The sequence below is a fragment of the Sorex fumeus genome, unplaced genomic scaffold (genome assembly GCF_029834395.1).
Source record: "Sorex fumeus unplaced genomic scaffold, SorFum_2.1 ptg000003l, whole genome shotgun sequence".
Lineage (NCBI taxonomy): Eukaryota > Metazoa > Chordata > Mammalia > Eulipotyphla > Soricidae > Sorex > Sorex fumeus.
In genome coordinates, this window is record NW_026606060.1 from 48974553 (window position 1) to 48988747 (window position 14195).

Sequence of the window (14195 nt, forward strand, 5' to 3'; positions counted from 1 at the left end):
AACGCTTGTCCTCCTTTGCTCTCCCTTGCTAATTCTTGCATTTAGGTGGGTCATGTCATTAATGTCCTTAAGCCAATGGGATAGATGCACAAGTGTTGTTAGGACACTCTTTGTTGCAATTGTTTATTTCTTGGGTCACACCTCAGCGTCATCAGGGCTTACTCCTGGCTCTACTGTCAGGCTTACTCCTTGGATCACTCCTAGTGGTTCTCAAGTGACCATAAGAGATGCTGGGCTCTAAGCTATGGAGTAATCCTCCTGGTGTTGATCTCAGCTATTCTTAGGTATTAATCTCATATTTTGTTGCTTTATATCCCCCAGATGAATGCAATCTTTCTATGTCTATCCCTCTCTTTCTGACTCATTTCGCTTAGCATGATACTTTCCATATTGTATCATTTGTATGTAAATTTCATGACTTCATCTTTTCTAAGAGCTACATAGTACTCCATTGTATAGATGTACCAAAGTTTCTTTAACCAGTCATCTGTTCTTGGGCACTCAGGTTTCTTCCAGTTTCTGGCTATTGTAAAGAGTGCTGCAATGAACAAACAAGTGCAGATGTCACTTCGACTACACATTTTTGCCTCTCTGGGATATATTCCCAGGAGTGGTATTGCTGGGTCAAATGGGAGCTCAATTTCTAATTTTTTGAGAAACGTCCATACTGTTTTCCAAAAGGGCTGAACTAGTCGGCATTCCCACCAACAGTGAAGGAGGGTCCCTTTCTCGCCACATCCGCGCCAGCATCGGGTATTCTAGGGGAAAGGGCAGTTCAGACAGAGAAGGGAGCACCAAATAAAGGGTGTTTGGAGGATCCTCCCAGGAGGGGAGATGCATGTTGAAAGTAGACTATGGACTGAACATGTTTGCCACTCAATGCCTCTTTTGCAGACCACAACACCCAAAAGGAGAGAGAGAGCAAAAGGGAATGCCCTGCCACAGAGGCAGGGTGGGATGGGGGGGATGGGGGTGGGAGGGATATTATCCATGGTGGTGGAAAATGGGCACTGGTGAAGGGATGGGTATTTGATCATTGTATGACCGAAACCCAAACACAAAGATTTGTAAATCTACAACTATATCTCATGGTGCTTCACTAATAAAAAAAAAAGAGATGCTGGGGATTGAACCTGGGTCAGCCATGTGCAAGGCAAGTGCCCTTCCTGCTGTATTATCCCTCCAGTCTCCTCTTTAGACCTTTGGGAAAGTATCCTACTTTGCTGGTTCACCTGAGTTGTGGTCGCCTTTTTTCTTCTCATTTTCTCTTTTTGTGTTGCTTGAAATGCAAATAGAATAGCTCCAACTCCAGCAGCCATTCAGAAGCAAGAGATGATCTAGTAAGTGCAAATCAGAAGAGGAATCTGGAGCAGAAAAAAGTAACAGCCAGGGTCAGCTGTGGGCAGCCAATTCTAGACTTTGTGTTAGAGGGAAACTTTGTGTTGAGGGGATGATTTTACCAGCATCTACACAAACCCCAATCGATAATTTTTCTGTATCTCATTATCTGTAGAAGCTCGTCACATAATGCGGGGGCTACAGTACAATGTGGATTTGCAGAAAATACCTTTTCCCAGCGTATGGCTTGCTTTTGTTCTGTGTTGTCAGGGATCCAACCCTGAGGTGTCAGCACTAGCGAGGCAAATGCTCTACTTCTCAGCTACATCCCTGGGCCTTTCCCTTCATGTTTATTTTAATGTGCATCTAAAGCACGTGACATATAAATAAATGGATTCATCTGAAACAATTTTTCCCCTTGTTATCCATTGCATCAATAACTTAAAAAGAAAGCCTCTCTCAGCTGACTGCTCTTAAAGTTAAAACAGCAGTCAAAGATGAACCTAGTACTGGTAAAGGGCTAGAGCACATGCCTTGCATGCATGAGACCCTGGGTTTGATCCCCAGCACCACCTGCCACCCCCAGCCCCACAGGCGGTAGCACCGGTGGCCCCTGAGCTCTGCTTTGAAGACATGAAAACAGTCATAAACACTCTGTAAGGAAAAAAATATAATTTTATTCATAGCACTGAAAAACATTTTATTTAGCATGCAAATTCTCTACCCCTACTCCTCGATAATCATTTTTAAATGTTGCATAAACCATACTTAGCTCATGTAAACAGGGCGGTAGGCTGGGTGGTATGCTGACCCCTCTTGAAGGTGTTGTCCCGTGAAACAAGCTGTAGCTGCTAATAGTCAACTGTCTGAAAAGTTTCTAAGCTGGGACTGCAAGTTAGTGCATTGCAGGGAGATTAGCTGCAGGAAGAAAAAGTCAGGCTGCTGACTTATGTGGGGTTCAGCAATGCTCCTCCTGGGGAACCAGCTGCTCCCTGCCTAAATGAGTGCCTCAGGAGGAAAGGTGAACTGGCACTGGATGGCAGCGAGCTGGCTCCGCCTAGCAGGAAGTGGGGGAGGGACGCTGCCTGTACCCTTAACCCTGATTCTCTGGGGGAGGGGGGACGGGGGTGGGAAATGAGCATATTAAAAGTTGTAACCGATGTTGTCAGAGGCTCCCCAAACGGGCAGTTAGCTGGATTTCAATCATTCTGTCCCCAGCCCCGTGATCCAACAGTGATTCCAAGCCCTGATGTTTCGGCTTGGGGTGCCTCAATCTTGCAGCGTCTCTCAAAAGGAGCTCGTGTGTGAATGACAAGTCAGGACTAGTGCCGGGTGGCCCCATACAAACAACCACGTCCCAGGGACACACACACACACACACACACACGCTCTAATGAGGCTCAGGGTTCTCAATATTGCTTGCAGCATCAGGACTGGTGCCTGGTACTGCCATGCAAACAACCACATCCAGGGACACACACACATGCACATGCACACACACGCACTCACATACACACACACACACACACACACACACACACACACACACACAAACACCTCCTAATGAGGCTTGAGGTGCCTCAATCTTGCAGCATCAGGACCCGTGCCTGATGCCCCCCTTCCCTCCCTCCGCCGTGGAAACAACCGCGTCCCGGGACACACACACACACACACACACACACACACACACGCCCTAATGAGGCTCGGGGTGCCTCAATCTTGCAGCATCAGGACTGCTGCCTGGTGCCCCTGTGCAAACAGCCACTTCCTGGGACACACACACACACACACACACACACACACACACACACACACACACACACACACACACAGGAGCCCTAATGAGGCTTGATGTGTCTCAAGCCTGCAGCATCAGGAGTGGTGCCTGGTGCCCCCATGCAAACAGCCACATCCCGGACAAACACACACACACACACACACACACACACACACACACACACGCCCTAATGAGGTTCGGGGTGCCTCAATCTTGCAGCATCAGGACTAGTGCTTGGAGGCCCCCGTGCAAACAGCCACGTCCCGTGACACACGCAACACACACAAACACACACACGCACACGCTCTGCAGTCGGCGGGGCCGCGGGGTGTGCCGGGGCGGCGGCGGCAGGTGCAACGGGCCCGCGCGCGGCGCGGGGCGGAGCGGGCGCCCCCGTGGGAACGCGTCCCCGGAGTCGCCGCGGGCGCTCGCGGACCCCCGGCGGCCCCCGCCCCCCGCGGCGCGCAGGCCCCGCCCCTCCCGCCGGCGGCCCGCGGTGACCTCGGCCTCGGCTCGGGCGGCGGCGGGGCCCGCAGGCGGCCATGGCGGCGGGCGCGGGGGCCAGGCCGGCGCCGCGCGGCCTCCGGGCGCTGTGGGAGCCGCTGGGCGCGGCGCAGCTGCGGCGGCTGCAGGAGCACCGCTACCGCGCGGCGGGCGTGTCGCTGCTCGAGCCGCCGCTGCAGCTCTACTGGACCTGGCTGCTCCGCTGGGTGCCGCTCTCGCTGGCCCCCAACTCCATCACGCTGCTGGGCCTGCTCGTCAACCTGCTCACCACGCTCGTGCTCGTCGCCTACTGCCCCACGGCCACCGAGGAGGTAAGGGCCCGCGCGCCCCCTGCCAACCGTCCCCCGGGGGCCACCCCACCCAGCCCCGGACGCTGCCCCGCCGGCGGCCCCCACGCCCCTCCCACGCCCCGCGCCGCCCAGCCCGGCCCGGGACAGGGCCACTGCTGTCCGGTGTCCCCCCCCCACTCCCCACCCCACCCCACGCCGCTGCAGACGCCTGCACGCACGGGCTGGACACCACCCCAGGCCCCGGGCCGCCCGCGGCGTGTCAAGGTCATCGCCCCTGTCCCCGTGTCCACCCCAGCTCTCGGAGCGGCCCGGGGCCTCTGCCTCCCACCCCCGCGACCCTCCACCTCCACGCTGGACAAGCCCGAGACGCCCTCTGGACACTTAGAATCGTTCCTTTGCCACAGGGCGATGGGGTGACCCGAGGATGACTGGGAGCCCCGATGACAGAGAGAGAAATCAGTCACCTGGCAGGGCTGCTGCCTCTTAGGCGCTTTGACTGTTTTCCTGGCAAAGGCGGGCGTGCAAAGGAGGGGGAATGATCATTTTTTGGCACCCTCCACGCGTGCACCCGCAGCGCCCACTGCTTTTTATTATAGCTATGATGAGCCTTTGACTTCTCTGCAGTCAGCGGGAGGAAGAAGAAATAACTAACGTAAATAACGCGGGCTGGGGTGTTACTCACTTATCCGGGGTGTGTAGAGGAACCGCCTGAGAAGTGCAATGGTTTAAAGGAGGGCTGCCTGGCTCACCCTTGGTGCTAGAAGACACCGTAGCACTGTCCTCCTGTTGTTCATCGATTTGCTCGAGCAGGCACCAGTAACGTCTCACAACAAATTGTGAGACTTGTTGTTACTGTGTTTGACATATCGAATATATATATATATATATATATATATATATATATATATCTCCAAATACTTTATGGGTAGCTTACCAGGCTTTGCCGGTTGGGCGAGATACTCTCGCTAGCTTACCAGGCTCTCTGAGAGGGGCAGAGGAATAAAACACGGCTTGGCTGAGCGGGCTGTGCACAAGGCAAACGCCCTACCCGCTGTGCTATCGCTCCAGCCCTAGAAGGCAGTGAAGGAAAAACAACTAGTATGTGTATGTGTGTCCTCCGGGAGAAGCAAGCGGGAGGCACGGCAGTGTGTAAGGGTCAAAGTACATGGGTGCTGTTAAGGAATGACAGAGCTAAACATCCAAACCAAAGTCAACAACAACACTGAAACCAAGACACCCAAACTTCAATAACCAAACATGAAAAGGTGCCTCTCAAGGTGGCAGGCGGGGCGGGGTGGGAGAGGAAACTGGGAATGCTGGTGGTGGGTTGGGTGCTGGAACATTGCATGTCGAAAACCCAACTCTCAGTGACTCTGTGAATCACGGTGCTTTGATAAAACCGGGGGGGAGAAAAAGTGAGGAGGTGTTAGGCAGAAGGGTTCCCTACCCACGAAGGCACTTTCGAACACTTTCGAACGCCCGGGGAAACTATTTCATTACCCCATCAGTGACGCTGCTTTCTTCCTTTGCCCTACAAGTAATGAGATGCCACTGTCCTCATAATTGTGGGGGGCGAAGGTGAGTGAGGTTGACAGGGAGGAGTGTGATGGAAAATAGCTGTGTCCCGTCTGTGCATCTACTGGGAAATAAATAGTTACGGTGCTCACTCTCTGTAGGCAGTCTTGAAACTGAAGTGACAGATGAGCATCACTTTGGGCTCTTTCACCAGGCTTGGCAGTCATTGTGAAGGTGAAAATTCCAAAAGATCAGGACAGTGAACTCAAAATAGTTGGCCTTTGTGAATTTCAAGCATGAAATGTGTGTTCCTCATTCAAGGAATCTGTTGAATCAAACATTTGGGAAGCCCATCAAAATTCAATCTAGATCAAAAAGGTTTTTTCTGTTTTTTTTGTTTTGTTTTAAAAAGGAGCGGGGGGGGCTGGAGTGATAGCACAGCAGGTAAGGACGTTTGCCTTGCACACGGCCAAGCCAGGTTCAATTTCCAGCATCCCATATGGTCCTCCGAGCACCACCAGGAGTAATTCCTGAGTGCAAAGCCAGGAATATCCTGTGCATCGCCAGGTGTGACCCCCCACACACAAAAAAAAAACCCAGGATGCCAATTTGTCCCAGCAGCAAGTTGAAGATGTCAGCCCCCACGACCTTAGGTCCTAGCACAAATAAAAGGATGGGATAGCATGAGTCCCATCAACCCAGATCATTCTAAGATCTTTCTCACCACCAGAAAAGTTGCAGAGGTAATTAGCGATGAGCATTTTTTTAAAGAGGCGGATGGCACGTAGTGGGAAATGTAGTCATGCATTCACCCTTTCAACCAGCCCTTGGACTTGCAGTGGTGCCAAGATAAACCATCATTACAGCATACAGACAGAATTTTCATCCTGCCATTGCAGATGGAGGTCACAGTGGTGAGACCATCTCTCCAGAGGGAAGCAGAGGATTTCTCCTAAGACTATAAGGGTGATGATGGTTTAAGCCTTGGCTGTGGTCATGGAAGAAACACTAATAGTGGTGCGAAGTGACAGTCTTCACCTAGAAGGTGTTACAAGAATATTTTTATAGGATCGTTCCAGAGCAAAGGGATTTATTCAAAAGAAAGTGCTATAATTCCTAATAATTTTCAGCAATTGAGGAAGGGATATTTAGTGTTTGGATTTTTTTAAATAAAGAAAGTAATCATCTATTATACGTTTAGTATTGCAAGAAGTTTATAGTTTGAAATGACTCCATATTTTTTATGCTACAGTGGAGTTCACTTAATCACACTGAAACCACCTTTAGGCAAAAAAAAAAAAAGGGGGATTTTATTATTTAATGTCTAGAGGAACTGAAATTAAGCTATCACCTGAAATCTCAGCCCAGACCAGGGCTATAGAAAGCCTTGGACAGGAAGATTTGAAGGAACATATCACACCTCTGGAACAAGGAGGAGAAAATCAAAAGAAGGGAATTTTGGGACTGGCTGCATTGTAACAATTCACTGAGGTACATCGAGGTGGGAGCGTGGCACAACATGGACTTGGTGCGGGGGACCCTTGTTGCTGGGAATATTTGTGGTAGATACATTCTGTTTTAGGTTCCCCATACACATTACTTTACTAATTGTTTAGGTGGCCTTGTTCCCTGTTCCTCTTCTCACATAGGAAAAAGGTTGGCCTGGGTCCTTCTGTTCTTTCTTTTTATTTTGTTTTATTAATTTTTTTCAGTTTGGGAGTCATAGAAGACCATGCTCAGGAGTTCCTCCTGGCTCTGTGCTCAAGGCTCACTCCTGAGGGGGACTGAACACAGGTTGGCTGCATGCAAAGCGAGCACCCAGCCCACTGTGGTATCTCTCTGCTTTCTGGATTCTTCTGTTCTTTTCTGAATCGTAACTTATGATTTCTGACCCACTCATCTCTGCCCAGCCCTTAGAATGGGTTGCTCAGAGTTCTTGCCTCTTAGTTACCTGCTTGGGAACCTGTTTATGCTTCTAATGTTCCCACTGCACTCCCACAAGGATGATTTAGATCAAGAGTGCATCAGGAGAAAACATTCCCTAAGCAAAAAGTAACTTTATTAGATAAAGAATTTGCTATTTGGGGGCTGGAGTAATAGTACAGCGGGTAGGGCATTTGCCTTGCATGTGGCCGACCCGGGTTCGATTCCCAGCATCCCATATGGTCCCCTGAGCAACACCAGGAGTAATTCCTGAGTGCATGAGCCAGGAGTAACCCCTGTGCATCGCGAATGTGACCCAAAAAGCAAAAACAAAAAAAAAAATAACAAAAAACTGCAATTTTAACTCTTCCCATCCCAGTTAAATGACTCTGTAGTTTATAAGTATGGTTGTATTGATGTTGAAGTGACAAATTTTGTTAAATAAAAAAAAAGTTTCAGTGTATCATTTCATATTTTAAGACAGCTTATTGTTCCCATTTGTGTATCATATTGTCTGACTTCTCAGAGAATATGCATTTGTTTTTTTACTTTTATGCTTTATAAATTGTTTAATATCACTTAACAATTAATAAACAAACAAACTTTAACAAACATAATATTTTCTGGTCCAATATTTTTGAAATTTGTGTTCTTTCTTTGAAATTACACTTTATTTTTTTTTATTAGTGAAACACCATGAGGTACAGTTGTAGATTTACAAATTTTTGTGCTTGGGTTTCAATTATACAATGATCAAATACCTATCCCTCCACTAGTGCCCATTTTCCACCACCATGGATAATATCCCTCCCACCCCCATCCCCCCCATCCCACCCTGCCTCTGTGGCAGGGCATTCCCTTTTGTTCTCTCTTTCCTTTTGGGTGTTGTGGTCTGCAAAAGAGGCATTGAGTGGCAAACATGTTCAGTCCATAGTCTACTTTCTTTTTTTTTTATTTATTTATTTATTTATTTTTTAGTGAAACACCATGAGGTACAGTTGTAGATTTACAAATTTTTGTGCTTGGATCTCGGTCACACCATGCTCAAACACCCATCCCTCCACCAGTGCCCATCTTCCACCACCAGGATAATATCCCTCCCCCCACCACCCCCGTCCCCCCCTGCCACTGTGGCAGGGCATTCCCCTTTGTTCTCTCTCTCCTTTTGGGTGTTGTGATCAGCAAAAGAGGCATTGAGTGGCAAACATGTTCAGTCCAGTCATAGTCTACTTTCAACATGCATCTCCCCTCCAGGGAGGATCCTCCAAACACCCTTTATTTGGTGCTTCCTTCTCTATCTGAAATGCCCTTTCCCCAGAATATGCGTTTTATGAGATGCTCTTTTGAAATGTTTTACCCTAGTTGAAAATACAAATAAATACAAATGCATCTACATATGTTAAATTTAAAGTCTAAAATTTTTAAATCTATTTATTAAATCATGTTTGCTATAGAAATAGCCACTCAAGTAACTGAACAAACATATTTTTACAATAAAAATATTGTGTTAGTCTGGAGAGATTGTATAGAGGGTGCCTTGCATGAAGCAGACCCAGGTTTGATCCTCTGACACTGTAGGTGGTTCCCCCAGGCCTTACCAAGAGTGATCACAGAGCACAAAGCATAGAATTAGGACTAAGCCCTGAGCACTGCTGGGTATGGCCCCAAACTGGACACACACACACACACGTATATAGTATAAATATATATACATATACATATGTATGTGTGTATCCATACATATACAAATATACATATATGTATAATTTGAGGCCATAATGGGACTTGCTTTTTCTCTTTCTATATATATGCATATGTATATGCATATGTTTATATATGTGTAGCTATATATTTATATATTTAATGTAGTTATTGTTTTATATATACATATTTGAGATTTTATATATACATATTTAAAATATATACATATTTTATATATACATTTTATATATACATATATACACCATCTTCAAATGCAACAGTTATATATACCTAGGTCGAGAAATCAACATGATGAATGACCTGGCACCTGAGTTACGCAGGAGGAAGAGAGCAGCTTGAAATGCCTTCAAGAGCATTGAAGAAATAACTAAAAGGACAAAGAAACTCCAGCTCCGAGCACATCTCTTCGATTCCACTGTTATTCCTGCATTAACATATGCCTCAGAGACCTGGGCCCTACGAAAACAGCAAGAGAATGCTATTCGAGTCTCTCAAAGAGGAATTGAAAGAGCTATGCTTGGAGTATCACGCTTCACTCAAATGAGAGATAGAATCCGGAGTTCCAATCTCAGTCAACGCTCAAGAATCAGGGACGCTGTCTCATTTGCCAATGCATCAAAAATCAGATGGGCTGGACACGTAATGAGGTTTAGAGACGACTGCTGGACTAGAGCCATTACTGACTGGATTCCACGGGACGTCAAAAGATCGCATGGACACCCACCTACAGGATGGTCAGACTTCTTCGTCAAGACCCTGAATGATTGGTTTGAGGCTCTGCATATTCCTAGAACGAGCAGATGCCATTGGGCTACACTAGAACGCAACAGGGATGAATGGAGACATTACTGGAATGGGGTATCAAGTGATCAAGTGATATACATATTTATAAATATTTTATATATTTATAAATATATAGAGAAAGAGAGGAAAAATATTGGAACTGGAAAGACAACTCAATGAGCTGAGAGTATGCTTGTGGGAAGTCCACTTCAATCCTTAGCACTGCACATCGTCCTCCAAGAACTGCCAGAGCCCCTGAGCATGTTGGATGTGGCCCCAAAAGAAATTAGTGGAAAAAAGGGAAAACACAGATGTGGTTAGGTAGCTCCCCTCTTTCAGGAAGAATGAAAATGCCCAGTCAGACACAGTGAGATGAGCACAAGTATAGGAAGGGAAATCCCGGGGTCTGGTACAGCTCAGCCCCACCACAGAAAGGCCCAGGTGTCTCTTTTCTCTATGTAAAACAAAACCAACACTTTTATTTTCTTTTTCCTTTTTTCTTTTTTCTGATTTTTGGGTCACACCCGGCTGTGCTCAGGGGTTACTCCTGGCTCTGCACTCAGGAATTACTCCTGGGGGTGCTCAGGAAACCACATGGGATGCTGGGGATGGAACCTGGGTCGGCCGCGTGCAAAGCAAATGCCCTACCTGCTATACTATCGTTCCGGCCCCAAGAAAACCAACCTTTGCCAGCCTCATTTCACAAGGAGTCAATGAGGAGTAAATGCAGTTGAATGTAGAAAATCATAACTTGCTCACATGTTAAAATTTATTACTGTTGGGACAGTAGAGACAATACAGCAGACACTGAGTTTGCCTTCCGTGTGGACAACCTTTATTTGATCCTCTGGCACCTGATAGGGTCCCTCGAGTAGCACCAGGAGTAGTCCCTGAGTGCAGAGCCAGGAATAAGCTCTGAGCAACACCTGGTTGACTACTCCCCCAACCCTCCCCAAAGTCCCACTATTTAAAATTTCCTGAAAACACAATACAATTTAGTTTGATTTTTGCAAAAGGGAATACACAAAGCAGTGCTTCTCAGTGACTATGTAACAGTGCTCAGGACCCATTCCCTGTGGTATTTGGGGGTCCATGTACCAGGGATCAAACACTGGCATCTCACATGCCCAAAAAAATGGGTTCCTATCCATTGTGCCATCTCCCCTACCCAACTTAGTTTTTCTGTATCTATTTGGTTTTGTTTTAGTTTTAGGTCCTCACCCACTAGTGTCTGGGAACTACTTCCAACCCAGTTCTCATTTTATCTTAGCAGTGGCTGGAGTACCATAGTGGGTGTCAAATCTAGGCTTCCCATATATAAATGCTTCCCATATGTAATATATAAGCTACCGAGTGTCTCGCCCGCACAGCAGAGCCTGGCAAGCTACCTGTGATGTATTCGATATGCCAAACACAGTAACAACAAAGTCTCCAATGGAGACGTTACTGGGCCTGCTCGAGCAAATCGATGAACAATGGGAGGACAGTGACAGTGACATCCCATATATAATTCCCATATGTATAATATATAAAGCTCCAGCCTTTTCTCCCATCTCCCTAGTCCAATTAATTTTTATAGGGTCTGAATTTGGCTACCAATATCTGGGCATTCTAGTATTTGGTCATTAATTTTGAGCTCTTCACGATCATTATTAACCTGAGAACCATTTGTTGAGCACTTACAAAGAGCAAAGCATGTATATAAGTGCAGGAGCTAATCAACTGAGGGCTATTGGAAAAGGTAAAATTATGATCAATTAGTTGTTAATTATGGTCGATTTAGGCTCCGTCTCACAATTTTTTTCAAGGTTGGGTCAGTACTGAGGCAGTTAAGATCACAAGAGAAGGTTTGTACCAGTTCTTTGAAAATATCAAATGACCTTCCATGAGGAGTTTTGTTGCAGTTTCTTGCTCCTTCGGCCTAGCAATCCTCAGTGAATGCTGTATTCAAGGGGACTTTCCTTCACCTAGTGACCAGGATCCTCAGAGGTGGCTCAGTTTTGAAGACCAAGACCAACAAGGACGGTCTATGTTCCCTGGTGGGTAGAAGCTGAGCTCTGTAGAGTCAAAGTGGGACCTTGTGGAAGGAAATGACCTTGTACTAAAATGAATCTGAGGGGCCAGAGTGATAGTCCAGTGGGGAGGGCATTTGCCTTGCACATGGCCAACCAGAGTTCAACCGCCTGCATCCCATATGGTCCCCCGAGCACCACCAGGAGTGATTCCTGTGTGCAGAGCCAGAAGTAACCCCTGAGCATCGTCAGGTGTGATCCCCCTAAAAAAGAAAAAAAAACAGAAAATAAAATAAAATGAGTATGGACTTCCAGCCCCAGGAGTGGAGGCAGCGGGGACAGGGCCAGAATGGGGAGCGCAGTGCCTGGCTGTCCCTTGGAGTACAAGCCCCATCCTGGGGGGACCTCCTCGGTCACACCCACCCTAGTCCTAGCCCTGTCACAACAGCATCTCCTCCTGCTTCCTGTGGAGAAAGCTGGAGCATCTGTCCTGCTACGTGATGACTTCCCCACGCCTAGATCCCAAGAAGTGGCCCTCGCTGCCTTTGGGACTCTGGTTCCGCTGTGAATGAAGTAAGACCATGGCATCCTAGAAATACGGAGAGCATTACAGCCTGCCCTGGGCTGGGCCATACTGCTGAGCGCTTGGTTTGTGTGACATTCCAGAACAGATGTGAAAGCAGAGGCTACAATTGATGTGGGCAAGAGATCTGACCCCCCAGGGGCCTCTTTGTGCCCCTCCAGCTTCCTTCCACTCGGTTGTTTCCAACAGGAACCCCAGTATGTACTAAATGGCGTTTCAAAGAGGTGAGGGGTGGAGAAATGGTAGAGGGTGAAGATGCTTGCTTTGCCTGCAGCTGACCCTGGTTCCATCCCCAGCACCCAAGGTCCCCTGAGCACTGACAGACACAGCGCCATGTCCTCAGGCCCCGATGCCAAACATTACCAGGCCTCCTGAGCACTGACTTGGGAACCCTCGTTCCCCATCCAAATCATAAAATTTAAGAAGAGGCGGGGTAGCTCGGAGATAGAATATATGTTTTCAGTATATGAGTGCCTGTGTTTGATTACAAGCTCCCAAAAAAAGAGGGAGGGAAGAAACACTATTTACATCAAATAAATTGAGAAAGGAAGCATCTCCTTTGCAAGCACAGCCTGTGGAGGCAGCGAGGAAGCCAGCAGGAGTGGCTGGCATGTGCCTGACTCGTGGGGTCCAGGGTCCCTGCGCTGATGGTCACCGGCTTCATTCCTGAAAGGGCATGCTCACGCATAGGTAGGGAAGAAAGTTGATATTCAGCATCAAGTATTCATCTATATATGAGTTCCCTCTTTTTTTTATATAAAGTTTTAAAGTTTCGCGGCCGTGCGACATCTTATCAGAACTTTTTTTTAATGATCTTATTGTCTCATTCCTACTTTGGACAAACTTGCAGGCTATCGAATGTAGCCTGCCCACAGGGCAGAGTCTGGCAAACTCCCCGTGGCGTACCAAATATGCCAAATACCAGTAACAATGATGGGTCTCATTCTCCTAAAGAGCCTTGAATATAATCTCAGGGCTAGGATGAAAGAGACGTTACTGGGGCCTGCTCGAGGCAATCGACGAATAACAGGATGATGAAATGAAATGAAATGAAAAGTTTTTTTATTGAATCACTGTGAGATAGACCTTTATGAAGCTGTTCATGATTGGGTTTCAGTCAGACAGCGTTCCAACACCCATCCACCAGTGTACATTTCCCAGCACCTGTGTTCCCAGTTGCCCCCCAACCCCCCACCCTATCCCCAGATCACTTCTCTCTCTGTCTCTGTCTCTGTCTCTCTGTCCTTGCTCTGTCTCTCTTCTCTTGCTCTCCCTCCACTTCTTTTGGGCATTGTGGTTTGTAATACTGATGCTGATAGGTTATCATGTATATCTCTTTACCTACTTTTAACACTCAGTTCTTGTCCAGCATGATCATTTCCAATTATTATTGTCATACTTAGACAACCTGGCAGGCTACCGAATGTAACCTGCCCACACGGCAGAGTCTGGCAAACTCCCCGTGGTGTACCCAATATGCAAATACCAGTAACAATGATGGGTCTCATTCTTCTAACCCTGAAAGAGCCTTGAATATGGCACTTTTTAAAATCTCAGGGCTAGGATGAAGGAGACGTTACTGTTGCCTGCTCAAGGCAATCGACGAACAAGAGGATGATCGTGATCGTGATCGTGATTGTCATACTTATCCCTATCTTACCTGGTTCTGTCATACTGGTTCTCTATCTTACCTACCTACCCTCTGCCCCACACACACTTGTGGTTGATTCCAACCATTGACCAGTCCT

General features: G+C 47.3%; 1 protein-coding gene across 3 annotated transcripts in view; it reads left to right on the forward strand.

The window, feature by feature from the left end:
- The first annotated feature begins 3645 nt into the window (after positions 1-3645).
- The window catches only part of CHPT1 (choline phosphotransferase 1), a 33412-nt gene continuing 22862 nt past the window's right edge, over positions 3646-14195 (forward strand). For all 3 annotated transcript variants that reach the window (XR_008792482.1, XR_008792483.1, XM_056114199.1), the window contains exon 1: positions 3646-3930. Coding sequence is in view for 1 of the 3 variants with exons in the window: in XM_056114199.1 (XP_055970174.1) it covers positions 3658-3930 (273 nt within the window). In the remaining 2 variants the exon portion in view is untranslated. The remainder of the gene's footprint in view (positions 3931-14195) is intronic.